This window comes from Babylonia areolata, chromosome 16, assembly GCF_041734735.1.
Source record: "Babylonia areolata isolate BAREFJ2019XMU chromosome 16, ASM4173473v1, whole genome shotgun sequence".
Taxonomy (NCBI): Eukaryota; Metazoa; Mollusca; class Gastropoda; order Neogastropoda; family Buccinidae; genus Babylonia; species Babylonia areolata.
Window position 1 is genome coordinate 30,576,547 of NC_134891.1, and position 17,302 is coordinate 30,593,848.

The window sequence follows — 17,302 nt, forward strand, 5'->3', positions numbered from 1 at the left end:
ACGGATTGATTGTTCCTCACATGGTGTTTGTTCATTCTGTTCAAGTCAGTGACGGATTGAAGTCAGTGACGGATTGATTGTTCCTCACATGGTGTTTGTTCATTCTGTTCCCACCAGTCTCTCATTATGTCAGGAATGCATGATGTTTCATCTATGTCATTGTTTCTTAACATCAACATAATTATTGTATGTGTATGTGTTGGCCAGTAGGTGTGTGTGATCCCACTGTGTTTTTTTTGTTAGTTTGTTTCTTCGATTAAGTTTTTTTTGTTTTTTTGTTTTTTGTTGTTTTTGTGTGTTTTTCGTGTGTTTTTTTTTATACCTTTTTCGATACGTTTGTACTTTTCTTTTTTGCCCAGGGCTAGGTGGAAAAAAGAAACCTTTTAAATTATTTATCTCATTTTCCTGGTTGAATAAAAGTCATTTCGTGTGTTGTGGTGTGGTGTGTTGTGGTGTGGGGTGGTGTGTGGTGTGGGGTGGGGTGGGGTGGTGTGTGTTGTGTTGTGTGGTGTGGGGTGGGGTGGGGTGTGTGGTGGTGTGGGGTGTGGTGTGGTGTGGTGTGGTGTGTGGTGGTGTGTGGGGTGGGGTGGGGTGGGGTGTGGTGTGTCCAGGAAGCAGCATGCAGGTGACAGTGGTGGACAGTGTGGCGGAATGCCGGGCGGCAGTGAGCGGTCTGGAGAGGGAGGGGGTTGTGGCCGTGGACACGGAGGGGGTCCACCTGAGCCGTACCGGGCCGCTCACCCTGCTGCAGGTCGCCACCCGCTCGGCCCACGTCTTCCTCTTCGACATCCAGACGAACAGGAAGCTGATGACAGAGGGCGGCGTGCAGCGACTTTTGGAGAACGACGCCATTGTGAAGGTACCTGGCCGGCTGGACTGCCACTGGTGATGGTGGTGATGGTGGTGGTGATGATGGTGATGGTAATGATGGTGATGATGGTGGTGATGATGGTGGTGATGATGGTGGTGATGGTGGTGATGATGATGGTGGTGATGGTAGTGATGGTGATGGTGGTGATGGCGATGATGATGATGGTGGTGATGATGGTGGTGATGATGGTGATGGTGATGGTGGTGATGATGGCGATGATGGTGATCGTGGTGATGATGATGGTGGTGATGGTGATGGTGGTGATGGCGATGATGGTGGTGATGGTGATGGTGGTGATGGCGATGATGGTGATGGTGGTGATGATGATGGTGGTGATGGCGATGATGATGATGGAGGTGATGATGATGGTGGTGATGATGATGATGGCGATGATGATGATGATGATGGTAATGATGATGGTGATGGTGGTGATGGCGATGATGATGGCGATGATGATGATGGCGATGGCGATGATGGTGGTGATGGTTATGGTGATGATGATGATGGTGGTGATGATGGTGGCGGTGATGGTGGTGATGATGATGATGGTGATGATGATGATGATGAAGGTGATGGTGATGATGACGATACTAATGGTAATAATAATAACAATAATCATCATCATCATCGTCACCGTTATCATCATTATCATAATAATACATTTTTCTTATATGGCGCAAACTCCCCGATATGATGGGCTTTCAGCGCCTCACATTGACCAACACATGTACAACAGTGCATCATACCACACACACAACAGTGCATCATACCACACAACAGTGCATCATACCACACAACAGGGCATCATACCACACACACAACAGTGCATCATACCACACAACAGTGCATCATACCACACACACAACAGTGCATCATACCACACAACAGTGCATCATACCACACAACAGTGCATTATACCACACAACAGTGCATCATACCACACACACAACAGTGCATCATACCACACAACAGTGCATCATACCACACAACAGTGCATCATACCACACACACAACAGTGCATCATACCACACAACAGTGCATCATACCACACAACAGTGCATCATACCAACAGTGCATTATACCACACAACAGTGCATCATACCACACAACAGTGCATCATTCCACACAACAGTGCATCATTCCACACAACAGTGCATCATACCACACAACAGGGCATCATACCACACAACAGTGCATCATACCACACAACAGTGCATCATTCCACACAACAGTGCATCATACCACACAACAGGGCATCATACCACACAACAGTGCATCATACCACACAACAGTGCATCATACCACACAAGAGGACATGGAGGGGGGAAAATAAAATATGTATACATCAATACACTACTACAAATTGCAGGCAGAATGATCACAGTTGTTGTCGTTGTTGCTGCTGTTGTTGTTGTTGCTGTTGTTGTTGCTGCTGCTGCTGCTTCTGGTACTGTTACTGGAACAAATGATGATGATGATAATGATGATGCTGATACGGATGGTGTTAATGGTGGTAGTGATGATGATGATGATGACGATGACGATAACGATACGGATGGTGTTGTGATGATGATGATGGTGGTGGTGGTGGTGGTGATGATGCTGACAACAATAATTATCATGATCATGACGATAATGATGGTGGTAGTGGCAATGATGATGATGATTGCTGTTGTTGTTGTTGTCACCAAGCAAGCAGCAGCAATTCCGCACGTGTCTCGCCAGGTGCTTCACTCAGCCAAGAACGACCAGACGGCGCTGCTCTGGCAGCACAATGTAGAGTTACGGAACGTGCACGATACCCAGGTGGCGCACATGGAGCTGCAGAAGGCAGAGGGTCACAAGTTCCCGAAACGCGCCAAACTGGGCGACGTGTGCGCCATCTACTGCCCGGAGAAAGCAAACCTGGTGGACTGTGACAAGGACGTGGTCACGGTGAGAACTTTCTGCATCACTTAGATGACTGGGCCAGGCCACCCCTGTCGGGTGGGGCTGTGAAGTAGGGGGATACCCGACAGGTATGTGGGTAGGGGGATAGCCGACAAGTATGTGGGTAGGGGGATAGCCGACAAGTATGTGGGTAGGGGGATAGCCGACAGGGATGTAGGGTAGGGGGATACCCGACAGGGATGTAGAGGGGGATACCCGACAGGGATGTAGAGGGGGATACCCGACAGGGATGTAGAGGGGGATACCCGACAGGGATGTAGAGGGGGATACCCGACAGGGATGTAGAGGGGGATACCCGACAGGGATGTAGTGTAGGGGGATACCCGACAGGGATGTAGAGGGGGATACCCGACAGGGATGTCAGGGGGGATACCCGACAGGGATGTAGAGGGGGATACCCGACAGGGATGTAGAGGGGGATACCCGACAGGGATGTAGTGTAGGGGGATACCCGACAGGGATGTCAGGGGGGATACCCGACAGGGATGTAGAGGGGGATACCCGACAGGGATGTAGAGGGGGATACCCGACAGGGATGTAGTGTAGGGGGATACCCGACAGGGATGTAGTGTAGGGGGATACCCGACAGGGATGTAGTGTAGGGGGATACCCGACAGGGATGTAGAGGGGGATACCCGACAGGGATGTAGTGTAGGGGGATACCCGACAGGGATGTCAGGGGGGATACCCGACAGGGATGTCAGGGGGGATACCCGACAGGGATGTAGTGTAGGGGGATACCCGACAGGGATGTAGAGGGGGATACCCGACAGGGATGTAGAGGGGGATACCCGACAGGGATGTCAGGGGGGATACCCGACAGGGATGTCAGGGGGGATACCCGACAGGGATGTAGAGGTGGATACCCGACAGGGATGTCAGGGGGGATACCCGACAGGGATGTAGAGGGGGATACCCGACAGGGATGTCAGGGGGGATACCCGACAGGGATGTAGAGTAGGCGGATACCCGACAGGGATGTAGAGGGGGATACCCGACAGGGATGTAGGGTAGGGGGATACCCGACAGGGATGTAGAGGGGGATACCCGACAGGGATGTAGGGTAGGGGGATACCCGACAGGGATGTAGGGGGGATACCCGACAGGGATGTAGAGAGGGATACCCGACAGGGATGTAGGGTAGGGGGATACCCGACAGGGATGTAGAGGGGGATACCCGACAGGGATGTAGAGGGGGGATACCCGACAGGGATGTAGGGTAGGGGGATACCCGACAGGGATGTACGGTAGGGGGGTATTCATATCACATAGCGGGGTGGGGTGTAGGGTAGGTAGATACCCAAAAGCACATGACGGAAAGGGGTGTAGGGTAGGTAGATACCCAAAAGCACATGGTGGAAAGGGATGTAAGGTAGGTAGATACCCAAAACCACATGGCAGAAAGGGGTGTAGGGTAGGTAGATACCCAAAAGCACATGGCGGGGTGGGGTTTAGGGTAGGTAGATACCCAAAAGCACATGGCGGGGTGGGGTGTAGGGTAGGTAGATACCCAAAAGCACATGACGGAAAGGGGTGTAGGGTAGGTAGATACCCAAAAGCACATGGTGGAAAGGGATGTAGGGTAGGTAGATACCCAAAAGCCTATGGCGGGGTGGGGTGTAGGGTAGGTAGATACCCAAAAGCACATGGCGGGGTGGGGTGTAGGGTAGGTAGATACCCAAAAGCACATGGTGGAAAGGGATGTAAGGTAGGTAGATACCCAAAAGCACATGACGGAAAGGGGTGTAGGGTAGGTAGATACCCAAAAGCACATGGCGGGGTGGGGTGTAGGGTAGGTAGATACCCAAAAGCACATGGTGGAAAGGGATGTAAGGTAGGTAGATACCCAAAAGCACATGACGGAAAGGGGTGTAGGGTAGGTAGATACCCAAAAGCACATGGCGGGGTGGGGTGTAGGGTAGGTAGATACCCAAAAGCACATGGTGGAAAGGGATGTAGGGTAGGTAGATACGCAAAAGCACATGGTGGAAAGGGATGTAGGGTAGGTAGATACCCAAAAGCTCATGACGGAAAGGGGTTTAGGGTAGGTAGATACCCAAAAGCACATGGTGGAAAGGGATGTAGGGTAGGTAGATACCCAAAAGCCTATGGCGGGTGAAGGCCACCTGGCTGTTGAAAGGGGCAGAAGGTGGCAGAATGGTCAGGCCTTATCTGCCAACACTCCTCTCACTTTCTGCTCTGCCCTTTTTCTCCTTTTTTCCACGGGGGTGTGGTGGGGGGGCGTACTGGGCTGGCCTTTTCACCCCCACCCCCTCTCCATTGTAACAGAGCGAAAGCTGAAGGGGAGGGGGGGCGTCCTGGACTGGCCTTTCCCTCCATCCCCCCACCGCCCCCCCCCACCACCCCCTCCTCTCCATTGTAACAGAACGAAAGCTGATGTGGGGGTTCGTATTTGACAGCCTGTGCTCGGTTAAATGTAACCCCGCCCCCCACACCAGCCAGACTAAAATAACCCCCATATTCAAATCCATATACGCGACACCACATCTGCTTAAACCAGTCTGACACCTCAATCCTGCAAAGTCTCAATCTGTACTATCACCACATCGTAAGTTGGAAGGTAGACACAAGGACCTACAGTAACTACATTTGCACGAACGAAACAGGTTTGTGTGTGTGTGTGTGTGTGTGTGTGCGTGCGTGCGTGCGTGCGTGCGTGCGTGCGTGCGTGTGTGTGTGTGTGTGTGTGTGTTTCAGAGAAAAATGAACAGGACAGAAGGACCGTACTGGGCAAAGCGACCTCTGACCCAGGAAATGATTGATTATGCAGCCAATGACGTAGTTGCTCTCATACCGGAAATCTACACCGCTCAGATGAAGTAACAATTGTTGCGATGTTGCTGTTGTTGCTGCTCCTGTCCCTGTTGTTGTTGTGGTGGTGGTGGTGGTGGGGTGTGTGTGTGTAGTAGTAGTTGTAGTCGTCGTCATCGCATTAGTAGTAGTAGTAGTAGGAGGAGGAGGAGGAGTCTTCGGTTTTTGAACTTCTACTATTGAGTGATATTCGACGAACGTGTGTGTGTGTGTGTGTGTGTGTGTGTGTGTGTGTGTGAGAGAGAGAGAGAGAGAGAGAGAGAGAGAGAGAGAGAGTGTGCGCGTTCGTAAATGTACATGCGTGTGTGTATGTGTGAGAGAGATAATGTACATTTCTTCTTCTTCTTCTTCTTCTTCTTCTTCTCCTCTCTCTCTCTCTCTCTCTCTCTCTCTCTCTGACAAACCAAACTGAAAGCATTACTTATGCCGATCATTTCACTGGAACGACTTCCCTGATCCCAGACTGCTGGAGGAGAAAGGTGTGACGCGGGCTTACCAAGCACGTCTGCAACGTGAACTGAAGGCGGTGAAGGAACCGGATGTTCTGGAGGCCGTGAAGAGAGAGGAGCGGGATGTGATGGTGGCCACCCTGAAGGGGGTCGCTGAAACATCGGCCAGGTCACTGCGGTCTGCTGACGTCAATGACCAGGCAAGTCAACACACACATTGCTGACATCACTGACTGTGTAAGTCAACACACACATTGCTGACGTCACTGACTGTGTAAGTCAACACACATTGCTGACATCACTGACTGTGTAAGTCAACACACACATTGCTGACATCACTGACTGTGTAAGTCAACACACACATTGCTGACATCACTGACTGTGTAAGTCAACACACATTGCTGACATCACTGACTGTGTAAGTCAACACACATTGCTGACATCACTGACCACGAAAGTTAACACACACTGCTGACATCACTGACCACATGCAGACAAAAGCCAGGCAATACAGTTCAACTTGCCTGATGCCACTCTCCCATCACCAGGAATCGGCAGTGTGTTAATGAGCCACACCAGGAGGCTGTAGATCTGTCCTTTAAGACTGTGACTTCTACTGAACCAACGTGTGAGCTTACAAGAAGAGGCTGTAGATCTTGATGTGTCTTTTACCACTACTTCTACCACTGATGATGATGATGATGATGATGATGGTGATGGTGTGGCACAAACTCCACATATATTGGGCTCTAAGCGCCTAGGGTTAGGGTTAGGGTTTTTTTTAATTACTACTACTACTACTACTACTACCTTTTTTTCATTATAGTTATTATTTATTTATTTATTTATTTGTGTAAGCTTATCTATTATTTATTCACCCTTTTTTTCCCCCTCAAGGCCTGACTAAGCGCGTTGCGTTACGCTGCTGGTCAGGCATCTGCTTGGCAGATGTGGTGTAGCGTATATGGATTTGTCCGAACGCAGTGACGCCTCCTTGAGCTACTGAAACTGAAACTGAATCTAAGCGCCTCACGACACATGAAGCAATGCATAAGAGCATACAAGAGCGCATGAAAACTTGAAAGAATAACTGAAAAATAGAACGACTAGATGAATAAGTAAATGAATAAATGTATAAATCAAATCTCAAAGCATGCATATCCACGCTTCTGTTCTGCTGGCAGAACGTGGTGGAGGCGCTGGAGATGTTACGTCTGAACGAGGTCGCCGAACTGGGTCTTCCGGCCACCATCCGGGACCTGAAACTGCAGCAGATGAAAGCCAAGCTGGATGAGGTTGAACAGGACATGAAGCAACAGGTCCGTACTGTGCTGTGCCGTGTGTGCTGTTGTCAATACTGCTGTTGTTATTGGTGCTGTGTGCTCTTGTCAATACTGCTGTTGTTATTGGCGCTCTGTGCCCTGTGTGCTGTTGTCAATACTGCTGTTGTTATTGGTGCTGTGTGCTGTTGTCAATACTGCTGTTGTTATTGGTGCTGTGTGCTCTTGTCAATACTGCTGTTGTTATTGGTGCTGTGTGCTGTTGTCAATACTGCTGTTGTTATTGGTGCTGTGTGCTGTTGTCAACACTGCTGTTGTTATTGGTGCTGTGTGCTCTTGTCAATACTGCTGTTGTTATTGGTGCTGTGTGCTGTTGTCAATACTGCTGTTGTTATTGGTGCTGTGTGCTGTTGTCAATACTGCTGTTGTTATTGGTGCTGTGTGCCGTGTGTGCTCTTGTCAATACTGTTGTTGTTATTGGTGCTGTGTGCCGTGTGTGCTCTTGTCAATACTGCTGTTGTTATTGGTGCTCTGTGCCGTGTGTGCTGTTGTCAATACTGTTGTTATTGGTGCTGTGTGCCGTGTGTGCTCTTGTCAGTACTGTTGTTATTGGTGCTGTGAGCCCTGTGTGCTGTTGTCAATACTGTTGTTATTGGTGCTGTGAGCCCTCTGTGCTCTTTTCAGTACTGTTGTTATTGGTGCTGTGTGCCCTGTGTGCTCTTGTCAATACTGCTGTTGTTATTGGTGCTGTGTGCCCTGTGTGCTCTTTTCAGTACTGTTGTTATTGGTGTTGTGTGCCCTGTGTGCTCTTGTCAATACTGTTGTTATTGGTGCTGTGTGCCCTGTGTGCTCTTGTCAATACTGTTGTTATTGGTGCTGTGTGCCCTGTGTGCTCTTGTCAATACTGTTGTTATTGGTGCTGTGTGCCCTGTGTGCTCTTGTCAATACTGTTGTTATTGGTGCTGTGTGCCCTGTGTGCTCTTGTCAGTACTGTTGTTATTGGTGCTGTGTGCCCTGTGTGCTCTTGTCAATACTGTTGTTATTGGTGCTGTGTGCCCTGTGTGCTCTTGTCAATACTGCTGTTGTTATTGGTGCTGTGTGCCCTGTGTGCTCTTGTCAATACTGTTGTTATTGGTGCTGTGTGCCCTGTGTGCTCTTTTCAGTACTGTTGTTGTTATTGGTGCTGTGTGCCCTGTGTGCTCTTGTCAATACTGCTGTTGTTATTGGTGCTGTGTGCCCTGTGTGCTCTTGTCAATACTGTTGTTATTGGTGCTGTGTGCCCTGTGTGCTCTTTTCAGTACTGTTGTTATTGGTGCTGTGTGCCCTGTGTGCTCTTTTCAGTACTGTTGTTATTGGGAGGAAGGTGGCAGAATGGTTAAGACGCTCAGCTGCCAATACAGAGAGTCCGTGAGGGTGTGGGTTCGAATCCCGCTCTCGCCCTTTCTCCTAAGTTTGACTGGAAAATCAAACTGAGCGTCTAGTCTTTCGGATGAGATGATAAACCGAGGTCCCGTGTGCAGCACGCACTTGGCGCACTGAAAAAGAACCCATGGCAACGAGAGTGTTGTCCTCTGGCGAAATTACGTAAAATGAAATCCACTTTCATAGGTACACAAATATGTAAGCATGCACTCAAGGCCTGACTAAGCGCGTTGGGTTATGCTGCTGGTCAGGCATCTGCTCAACAGATGTGGTGTAGCGTGTATGGATTTGTCCGAACGCAGTGACGCCTCCTTGAGAAAGTGAAACTGAAAGTGAAACTGAAACTGTTATTGGTGCTGTGTGCCCTGTGTGCTCTTGTCAATACTGTTGTTATTGGTGCTGTGTGCCCTGTGTGCTCTTGTCAATACTGTTGTTATTGGTGCTGTGTGCCCTGTGTGCTCTTGTCAATACTGCTGTTGCTATTGGTGCTGTGTGCCCTGTGTGCTCTTGTCAATACTGTTGTTATTGGTGCTGTGTGCCCTGTGTGCTCTTGTCAATACTGTTGTTATTGGTGCTGTGTGCCCTGTGTGCTCTTGTCCATACTGTTGTTATTGGTGCTGTGTGCCCTGTGTGCTCTTGTCAATACTGTTGTTATTGGTGCTGTGTGCCCTGTGTGCTCTTGTCAATACTGTTGTTATTGGTGCTGTGTGCCCTGTGTGCTCTTGTCAATACTGTTGTTATTGGTGCTGTGAGCCCTCTGTGCTTTTGTCAATACTGTTGTTATTGGTGCTGTGTGCCCTGTGTGCTCTTGTCAATACTGCTGTTGTTATTGGTGCTGTGTGCCCTGTGTGCTCTTGTCAATACTGCTGTTGTTATTGGTGCTGTGTGCCCTGTGTGCTCTTGTCAATACTGTTGTTATTGGTGCTGTGTGCCCTGTGTGCTCTTGTCAATACTGTTGTTATTGGTGCTGTGTGCCCTGTGTGCTCTTGTCAATACTGTTGTTATTGGTGCTGTGTGCCCTGTGTGCTCTTGTCAGTACTGTTGTTATTGGTGCTGTGTGCCCTGTGTGCTCTTGTCAATACTGTTGTTATTGGTGCTGTGTGCCCTGTGTGCTCTTGTCAATACTGTTGTTATTGGTGCTGTGAGCCCTCTGTGCTCTTGTCAATACTGCTGTTGTTATTGGTGCTGTGTGCCCTGTGTGCTCTTGTCAATACTGCTGTTGTTATTGGTGCTGTGTGCCCTGTGTGCTCTTGTCAATACTGCTGTTGCTATTGGTGCTGTGTGCCCTGTGTGCTCTTGTCAATACTGTTGTTATTGGTGCTGTGTGCTGTTGTCAATACTGCTGTTGTTATTGGTGCTGTGTGCTCTTGTCCATACTGTTGTTATTGGTGCTGTGTGCCCTGTGTGCTCTTGTCAATACTGTTGTTATTGGTGCTGTGTGCCCTGTGTGCTGTTGTCAATACTGTTGTTGTTATTGGTGCTGTGTGCCCTGTGTGCTCTTTTCAGTACTGTTGTTATTGGTGCTGTGTGCCCTGTGTGCTCTTTTCAGTACTGTTGTTATTGGTGCTGTGTGCCCTGTGTGCTCTTGTCAGTACTGTTGTTATTGGTGCTGTGTGCCCTGTGTGCTCTTGTCAATACTGTTGTTATTGGTGCTGTGTGCCCTGTGTGCTGTTGTCAATACTGTTGTTATTGGTGCTGTGTGCCCTGTGTGCTCTTGTCAATACTGCTGTTGTTATTGGTGCTGTGTGCCCTGTGTGCTCTTGTCAATACTGCTGTTGCTATTGGTGCTGTGTGCCCTGTGTGCTCTTGTCAATACTGCTGTTGCTATTGGTGCTGTGTGCCCTGTGTGCTCTTGTCAATACTGTTGTTATTGGTGCTGTGTGCCCTGTGTGCTCTTGTCAATACTGTTGTTATTGGTGCTGTGTGCCCTGTGTGCTCTTGTCAATACTGTTATTGGTGCTGTGTGCCCTGTGTGCTCTTGTCAATACTGTTGTTATTGGTGCTGTGTGCCCTGTGTGCTGTTGTCAATACTGTTGTTATTGGTGCTGTGTGCCCTGTGTGCTCTTGTCAATACTGTTATTGGTGCTGTGTGCCCTGTGTGCTCTAGTCAATACTGTTGTTATTGGTGCTGTGTGCCCTGTGTGCTCTTGTCAATACTGTTATTGGTGCTGTGTGCCCTGTGTGCTCGTCAGTACTGCTGCTGCTACTACTGCTGCTGTTATTGTTGGAAGGAGGATCGTAAAGGAATTTCCAGGCAAGGGGTGGAGTCATGTCACTGTAAATAGACTTATCGCTAAAATGCGCATTAGAGGGTCAGTAGCACGTTAAACTGGCAGTGAGAGACCCACGACTGCATGTTCGGAGGAGAACAAGGACCGTGTTGAGGACTGATTCAATCCCAGGAGGAGAACAAAGGAACCCACATATCTGTTAGAGAAGCTGCAAGCGATTTACAAGTGAACAAGTCTTCTGTGCAAAGAATGGCGATCCTTCTTCCACCCCAGTCTTTCTCCTTGAAACAATTTTCAATGCTAACCTTATCACTTTCACTCAAAGGCATGGTTGATCCTTCCAAACTGAAACTTTGGACAGAATTGATTTTGGATACAGACGACAATTTTTAAAAAATCAATAGACTTGACACCCAGACAGGCTATTTTATACTGACACTGATTGACAGATGCCAACACCTGGCAGCTGACATGAACATGATGAAGGTCACATTGCACAGCTCTGATATTGGATTTTTTGACATGCTGTTTTGAATTTGACAATACTCGAACTTTTAGATATTTTGCAGACTTTTTGCTGATACCCTAAGGTAACTGCGTGAAAATTTTCAGTGAATTCGGTTTCTCTATCACTGAGAAAATACTTGTCAAACAGCGGTTCACTTTTGGGGGGACACCCGATACAATGCCAGCAGAATTAATTCCTTTAGTTAACAGCACATGGTTCATGACTGTGCTCTCCTGTTTGTGGCGGCACAGGGCAAGGACTATGACGCTCACGGCGTCTGCACACTGATCAATGCCTACGTCAAGGTGCTGGATGGGACCCCCCTGAAGACACAGGCCCAGCGCGTGCTGGACGGAATTCACAAGCTGATTCTGGACGACATCCAGCACAAGTACACAGCCAGCACCCCCCTCAACCACATCGCTCCCTACGAGAAGTTCATCCTGACCCGCCAGCTCCGACCGGAAGGGGAGCACGACCCGAGCATGGACCGCGTCCTGCTCAAGCTGTACTGGGCGGCCAAGCTGGAGGAATTGGAGGACACCATCACCAGGTTTGAAGCGGACCGCGCCAACTTCCCGGTGTCTGAAGGTTTCCACAAGCTGCTCAAGTTCTTCGTCAGCGGCAGCGTGCCGGCCAGGCTGAAGCAGAGAGGCAAGTGGCTGCTGCAGACCCTGCAGGCCATGGGCAAGGTCAGCAGGCCCCCTCCCCGAAGACGTCAGAGGAGGCAGTTTTACGACGATTTCGATTACGATTACGGTGGCGTCGATTACGATTTCGGTGGCGTCGATTACGATTACGGTGGCGTCGATTACGATTACGGTGGCGTCGATTACGATTACGACTACTACTATTAAAAGATGACCGACTCGTCAGTCGTGATGATACGCGGAACAATGTGAAATCGTTAAAAAAAAATTTTTTTCTAAAGCCTTCGGACACGTAGCGTCAAGACACGCTGTGTCAGATATTAGATGTTTTTCAGTTAATATATTTATTCCTGTTTTTGTAGCAGCAGAGCTTTCCGTATAATTATGAGTTCAGTTCAGTTCACTTTCTGAAGGAGGCAACACTACGTTCGTACAAATACACATACACTCTTCACCAAATCTAAATAGATGCCTGACCAACAGCGTAACCCAACACGCTTGAATGTACACGCACTTAAAACACACACGCAATCACACGTACATGCGTACATGCACATACGCGAGCACACACACACACATTTATATAATACGCATGCGTAATTCAGCACAGCAAGTGAGCGGGTGAAGACAACTGGGACAGCTCCCCTTTCAGTAATCACGCTGGTGAGATTTGTTTTGATGTTCGCTGTACTTTGTTTGCTTCTGTGTACTTTTACGTCAAGATTTTTTAAGTGGTTGAAGTTAGGAATACCAAGGACAGTTAGACTGAAATAGAAACTGATCATGTTCACCTCACTTTTGTATTGAAACAGTAGAATAAAACAGAAATTGCACGTTTGATATATCCCGTCGGTTCATTAGTTTGCATTCTTTTTTTCTCTAAAAAAAAAAAAAAAAATTCAGGAAGCATTAATTCTATTACATTGACGTAGGCCTCCTAGTATCTGTCTGATGTCTATAAGATGGACATTTGCTTGCCGTAAATAGTCTTCAGCGTTTGTGATGGTATCTCAGTTTTTTTAAATGACTTAGTGTATTTGTGTAAATGTGTGTAGTAATGTTGTTTATATGTATGTGCCCACATATATGCCACCTTCTTTCCTCAGTTACATATGTATGTGCCCACATATGTGTCAATCCATCACTTGATCATGTGCAAACAAAGAAAAAAAACACTTCTAAAAACAAAAGCACACCTTGAAAACGCCTGGCTTCTGTGAACGAGGAGAGTTAATTCAGCCCTATCCTCTTCACGCGCTTCCAGAGTTTATATTTTGTATTTGATTACACGGCCAACAATAAATGAAACGAGAAAAAGGAAAAAAAAACTATTAAAAAACAAACAACAACAACAACAAAAACCCATTAAAACAGAATGCACAATTATGCCGAAAAAATAAGGATCAAAACTGGATAGGAATTACTTTTGTAAGCTGACCAAAAATGGACATCTACGTTCTCAAATTACTATTTTGTACATCGATGAATGCTTTTTAGAAACTGCACTTGTACTGAAATTCTATATACTGCATATTTATCCTAGCTATATACTCCTCTGTTAATTTAGTTTTTAGATATTGTCTAAAAACCACGAATTGTGGAGTGATATTTTGCATTTTACATTATAAAGGAAAATTTTGGCACAAAGTATGATAAAGTCTTGTATGTCATCAGTCTCACATTCCTTGTCGTTACCAAACATCACTAGTTCTTTAATAATTCTAAAGTTAACTACATTGTCACAGTTATTTAGAAGACCTTGTAGTTCCTCCCAGAAATCTAGAACCACGTTGCAAGACTAGAAGAGATGTTCAATCGTTTCCCTGAGTTTCGCAGAATAGTTTGCATTCTTTGTTTTCTTCGTTTCATTTCTGGGTTTTTTTCTGTTTGTTTTAAACAGCTTTTTATTTTCGAGATGTCAAATACAAATCGTTTTCCGTCCTTCATTCATTCTAATACTTATGACTAAATAAAGAGAGAGAGAGAGAGAGAGAGAGAGAGAGAACGCCTTTCACAAGATCATTTTCACGCGTTCTGTTCTTCACCAAATATCTGCAAAACGTTTGTGATGCTTATTTCTGTTCTTCACCAAATATCTGCAAAACGTTTGTGATGCTTATTTCTGTTCTTCACCAAATATCTGCAAAATGTTTGTGATGCTTATTTCTGTTATTCACCAAATATCTGCAAAATGTTTGTGATGCTTATTTCTGTTATTCACCAAATATCTGCAAAATGTTTGTGATGCTTATTTCTGTTATTCACCAAATATCTGCAAAATGTTTGTGATGCTTATTTCTGTTATTCACTAAATATCTGCAAAATGTTTGTGATGCTTATTTCTGTTCTTCACCAAATATCTGCAAAATGTTTGTGATGCTTATTTCTGTTATTCACTAAATATCTGCAAAACGTTTGTGATGCTTATTTCTGTTCTTCACCAAATATCTGCAAAACGTTTGTGATGCTTATTTCTGTTATTCACCAAATATCTGCAAAACGTTTGTGATGCTTATTTCTGTTATTCACCAAATATCTGCAAAACGTTTGTGATGCTTATTTCTGTTATTCATTTCAAATATCTGCAAAACGTTTGTGATGTTTATTTTTGTTATTCACTTCAAATATCTGCAAAACGATTGTGATGCTTATGTTTGTCAAACACTGAATGTTGAACGAGAAGTTCAACAACTAACTGTGATAGGAACAACTTTTTTAACATTTTAAATATGAATTTTAACTGCTGTTTGTGATGCTTATTTTTGTCCAACCCCTGGTCACAGTTCAGCAACAGGACGTTTTCTCTGATTGGAACTCATCACATTTTTTTTCCTATGTAACTGCTGTTAGAATATATCAATAAACAAAAATGTATGAAATTCCTTGTGTGTGTGTGTGTGTGTTTTGCCCTGTCCATATTTATCCTGAGTCTGTATATCTGATATAACAACAGGTGGCGCTGCGCTCAGTAGCGACACGGTGCTTTTGCAGGCTCGTGCTTTTTAGCGTTTTTTGTAGTTTTACCTGTGTTAACCGTTTTATACCTGTACAAGATGGTGTGTGACTGGTCCAAGTGTGTTGTGGTGTGCCTGCTGTTGCTGCTCCAGTCAGTGTGGGGCTGTTTTAGCCAAACAACCGGTGTCAACCATGACTGGCTTGCCGCGCCAACCCACTGCAACATGGCGGACCCACTTCGAATTCGGTCGTCTACGCTGTCCAAGATCCGACCTCGTCTCCATCTTCCCAAGGAGCTGAGGCCCTGAAGACGAGGACTGAAGGGAGGTGTTACACACAGAAACAAGGTCTGAAGGGAGGTGTTACACACAGAAACAAGGTCTGAAGGGAGGTGTCAGTCACAGAAACAAGGTCTGAAGGGATGTGTTACATACAGAAACAAGGTCTGAAGGGAGGTGTCAGTCAAAGAAAAAAGGTCTGAAGGGAGGTGTCAGACACAGAAACAAGGTCTGAAGGGAGGTGTTACACACAGAAACAAGGTCTGAAGGGAGGTGTCAGTCACAGAAACAAGGTCTGAAGGGAGGTGTTACACACAGAAACAAGGTCTGAAGGGAGGTGTCAGAGCCAGAAACAAGGTCTGAAGGGAGGTGTCAGACACAGAAACAAGGTCTGAAGGGAGGTGTTACACACAGAAACAAGGTCTGAATGGAGGTGTCAGACACAGAAACAAGGTCTGAAGGGATGTGTTACACACAGAAACAAGGTCTGAAGGGAGGTGTCAGTCACAGAAACAAGGTCTGAAGGGATGTGTTACACACAGAAACAAGGTCTGAAGGGAGATGTCAGTCACAGAAACAAGGTCTGAAGGGATGTGTTACACACAGAAACAAGGTCTGAAGGGAGGTGTCAGTCACAGAAACAAGGTCTGAAGGGAGGTGTTACACACAGAAACAAGGTCTGAAGGGAGGTGTTACACACAGAAACAAGGTCTGAAGGGAGGTGTCAGACACAGAAACAAGGTCTGACGGGATGTGTTACACACAGAAACAAGGTCTGAAGGGAGGTGTCAGTCACAGAAACAAGGTCTGAAGGGATGTGTTACACACAGAAACAAGGTCTGAAGGGAGATGTCAGTCACAGAAACAAGGTCTGAAGGGATGTGTTACACACAGAAACAAGGTCTGAAGGGAGGTGTCAGTCACAGAAACAAGGTCTGAAGGGATGTGTTACACACAGAAACAAGGTCTGAAGGGAGATGTCAGTCACAGAAACAAGGTCTGAAGGGATGTGTTACACACAGAAACAAGGTCTGAAGGGAGGTGTCAGTCACAGAAACAAGGTCTGAAGGGAGGTGTTACTTTGAACGGAGCTGTGACTATATGTCAAAGCAAAAATTGAAACAAGCAAGCCAAACTAATACGATAACAATATACTCATGTGAACAACAGTAATGTGTCAAAACTTACAATTTACAAGTCAACACATTTGGCACAAAGTACTTACAGTAGAATGTTAGGCAGCGGACCGTGTGTGCAACACGCTCAATGTTAACTTTGCAGAGCAGCACCGCAGGCAAAATGACTGGATGGAGCAGACGACAACGCTGAACGCCGAACAGCTTTCTTTTCAAATTTGAATTTGTATAGCATTACGTCAAGCAACTTACATCAACGGTCAATGGTTGGACACCGTCACTGTAGTAAAACTGTCATCCGCCTCATGTTGTGTGCCGAGCAGAACTGGGGTTAAGGTAGCTAGCTGAGCACTTGGCTACAAAACAAATAAATGATAAATGATACTGAAAGAATGGGCATAACAGAAAGCCAGAGAAACGAAAGCAATATCAAACTGTCAAAACGGAAACATAACAAGAAAAGAAAAACATGTATACGTAACGGGAAAAAACGGACCCACGCACCCCCTCCCCAAACACACGCACACAGACACGCAGAGACACAGACACACATGCACACACACACACACATTCCCCCCCTACCCACACCACACCCACACCACACCACCCCCGTAAGTCGATCTGTGTGTAGTCAGTGCCAACACGAGCTGTGTGAAGCACACGTACAGTATACACGCTGCACTTGATTTATACATGACTGCAGCAGGCCTGCGACATTTATTGCACGGATGGTCGGTTTT

The 17,302-nt window shown here is 46.6% G+C and overlaps 1 protein-coding gene across 5 annotated transcripts in view; it reads left to right on the forward strand.

Moving 5' to 3' along the window:
• LOC143291320 (uncharacterized) overlaps window positions 1–14,765 on the forward strand; it is a 29,324-nt gene extending 14,559 nt beyond the window's left edge. For 4 of the 5 annotated variants that reach the window (XM_076601184.1, XM_076601182.1, XM_076601186.1 and 1 more), the window contains exons 2-7: window positions 612–859; window positions 2,564–2,806; window positions 5,540–5,661; window positions 6,116–6,302; window positions 7,287–7,421; window positions 11,795–14,765. In XM_076601184.1, coding sequence (XP_076457299.1) covers window positions 620–859; window positions 2,564–2,806; window positions 5,540–5,661; window positions 6,116–6,302; window positions 7,287–7,421; window positions 11,795–12,400 — 1,533 coding nt within the window. In that variant the 5' untranslated portion in view covers window positions 612–619 and the 3' untranslated portion in view covers window positions 12,401–14,765. The remainder of the gene's footprint in view (window positions 1–611; window positions 860–2,563; window positions 2,807–5,539; window positions 5,662–6,115; window positions 6,303–7,286; window positions 7,422–11,794) is intronic. The other variant, XM_076601183.1, reaches the window with a different exon arrangement.
• Window positions 14,766–17,302: the final 2,537 nt, after the last annotated feature.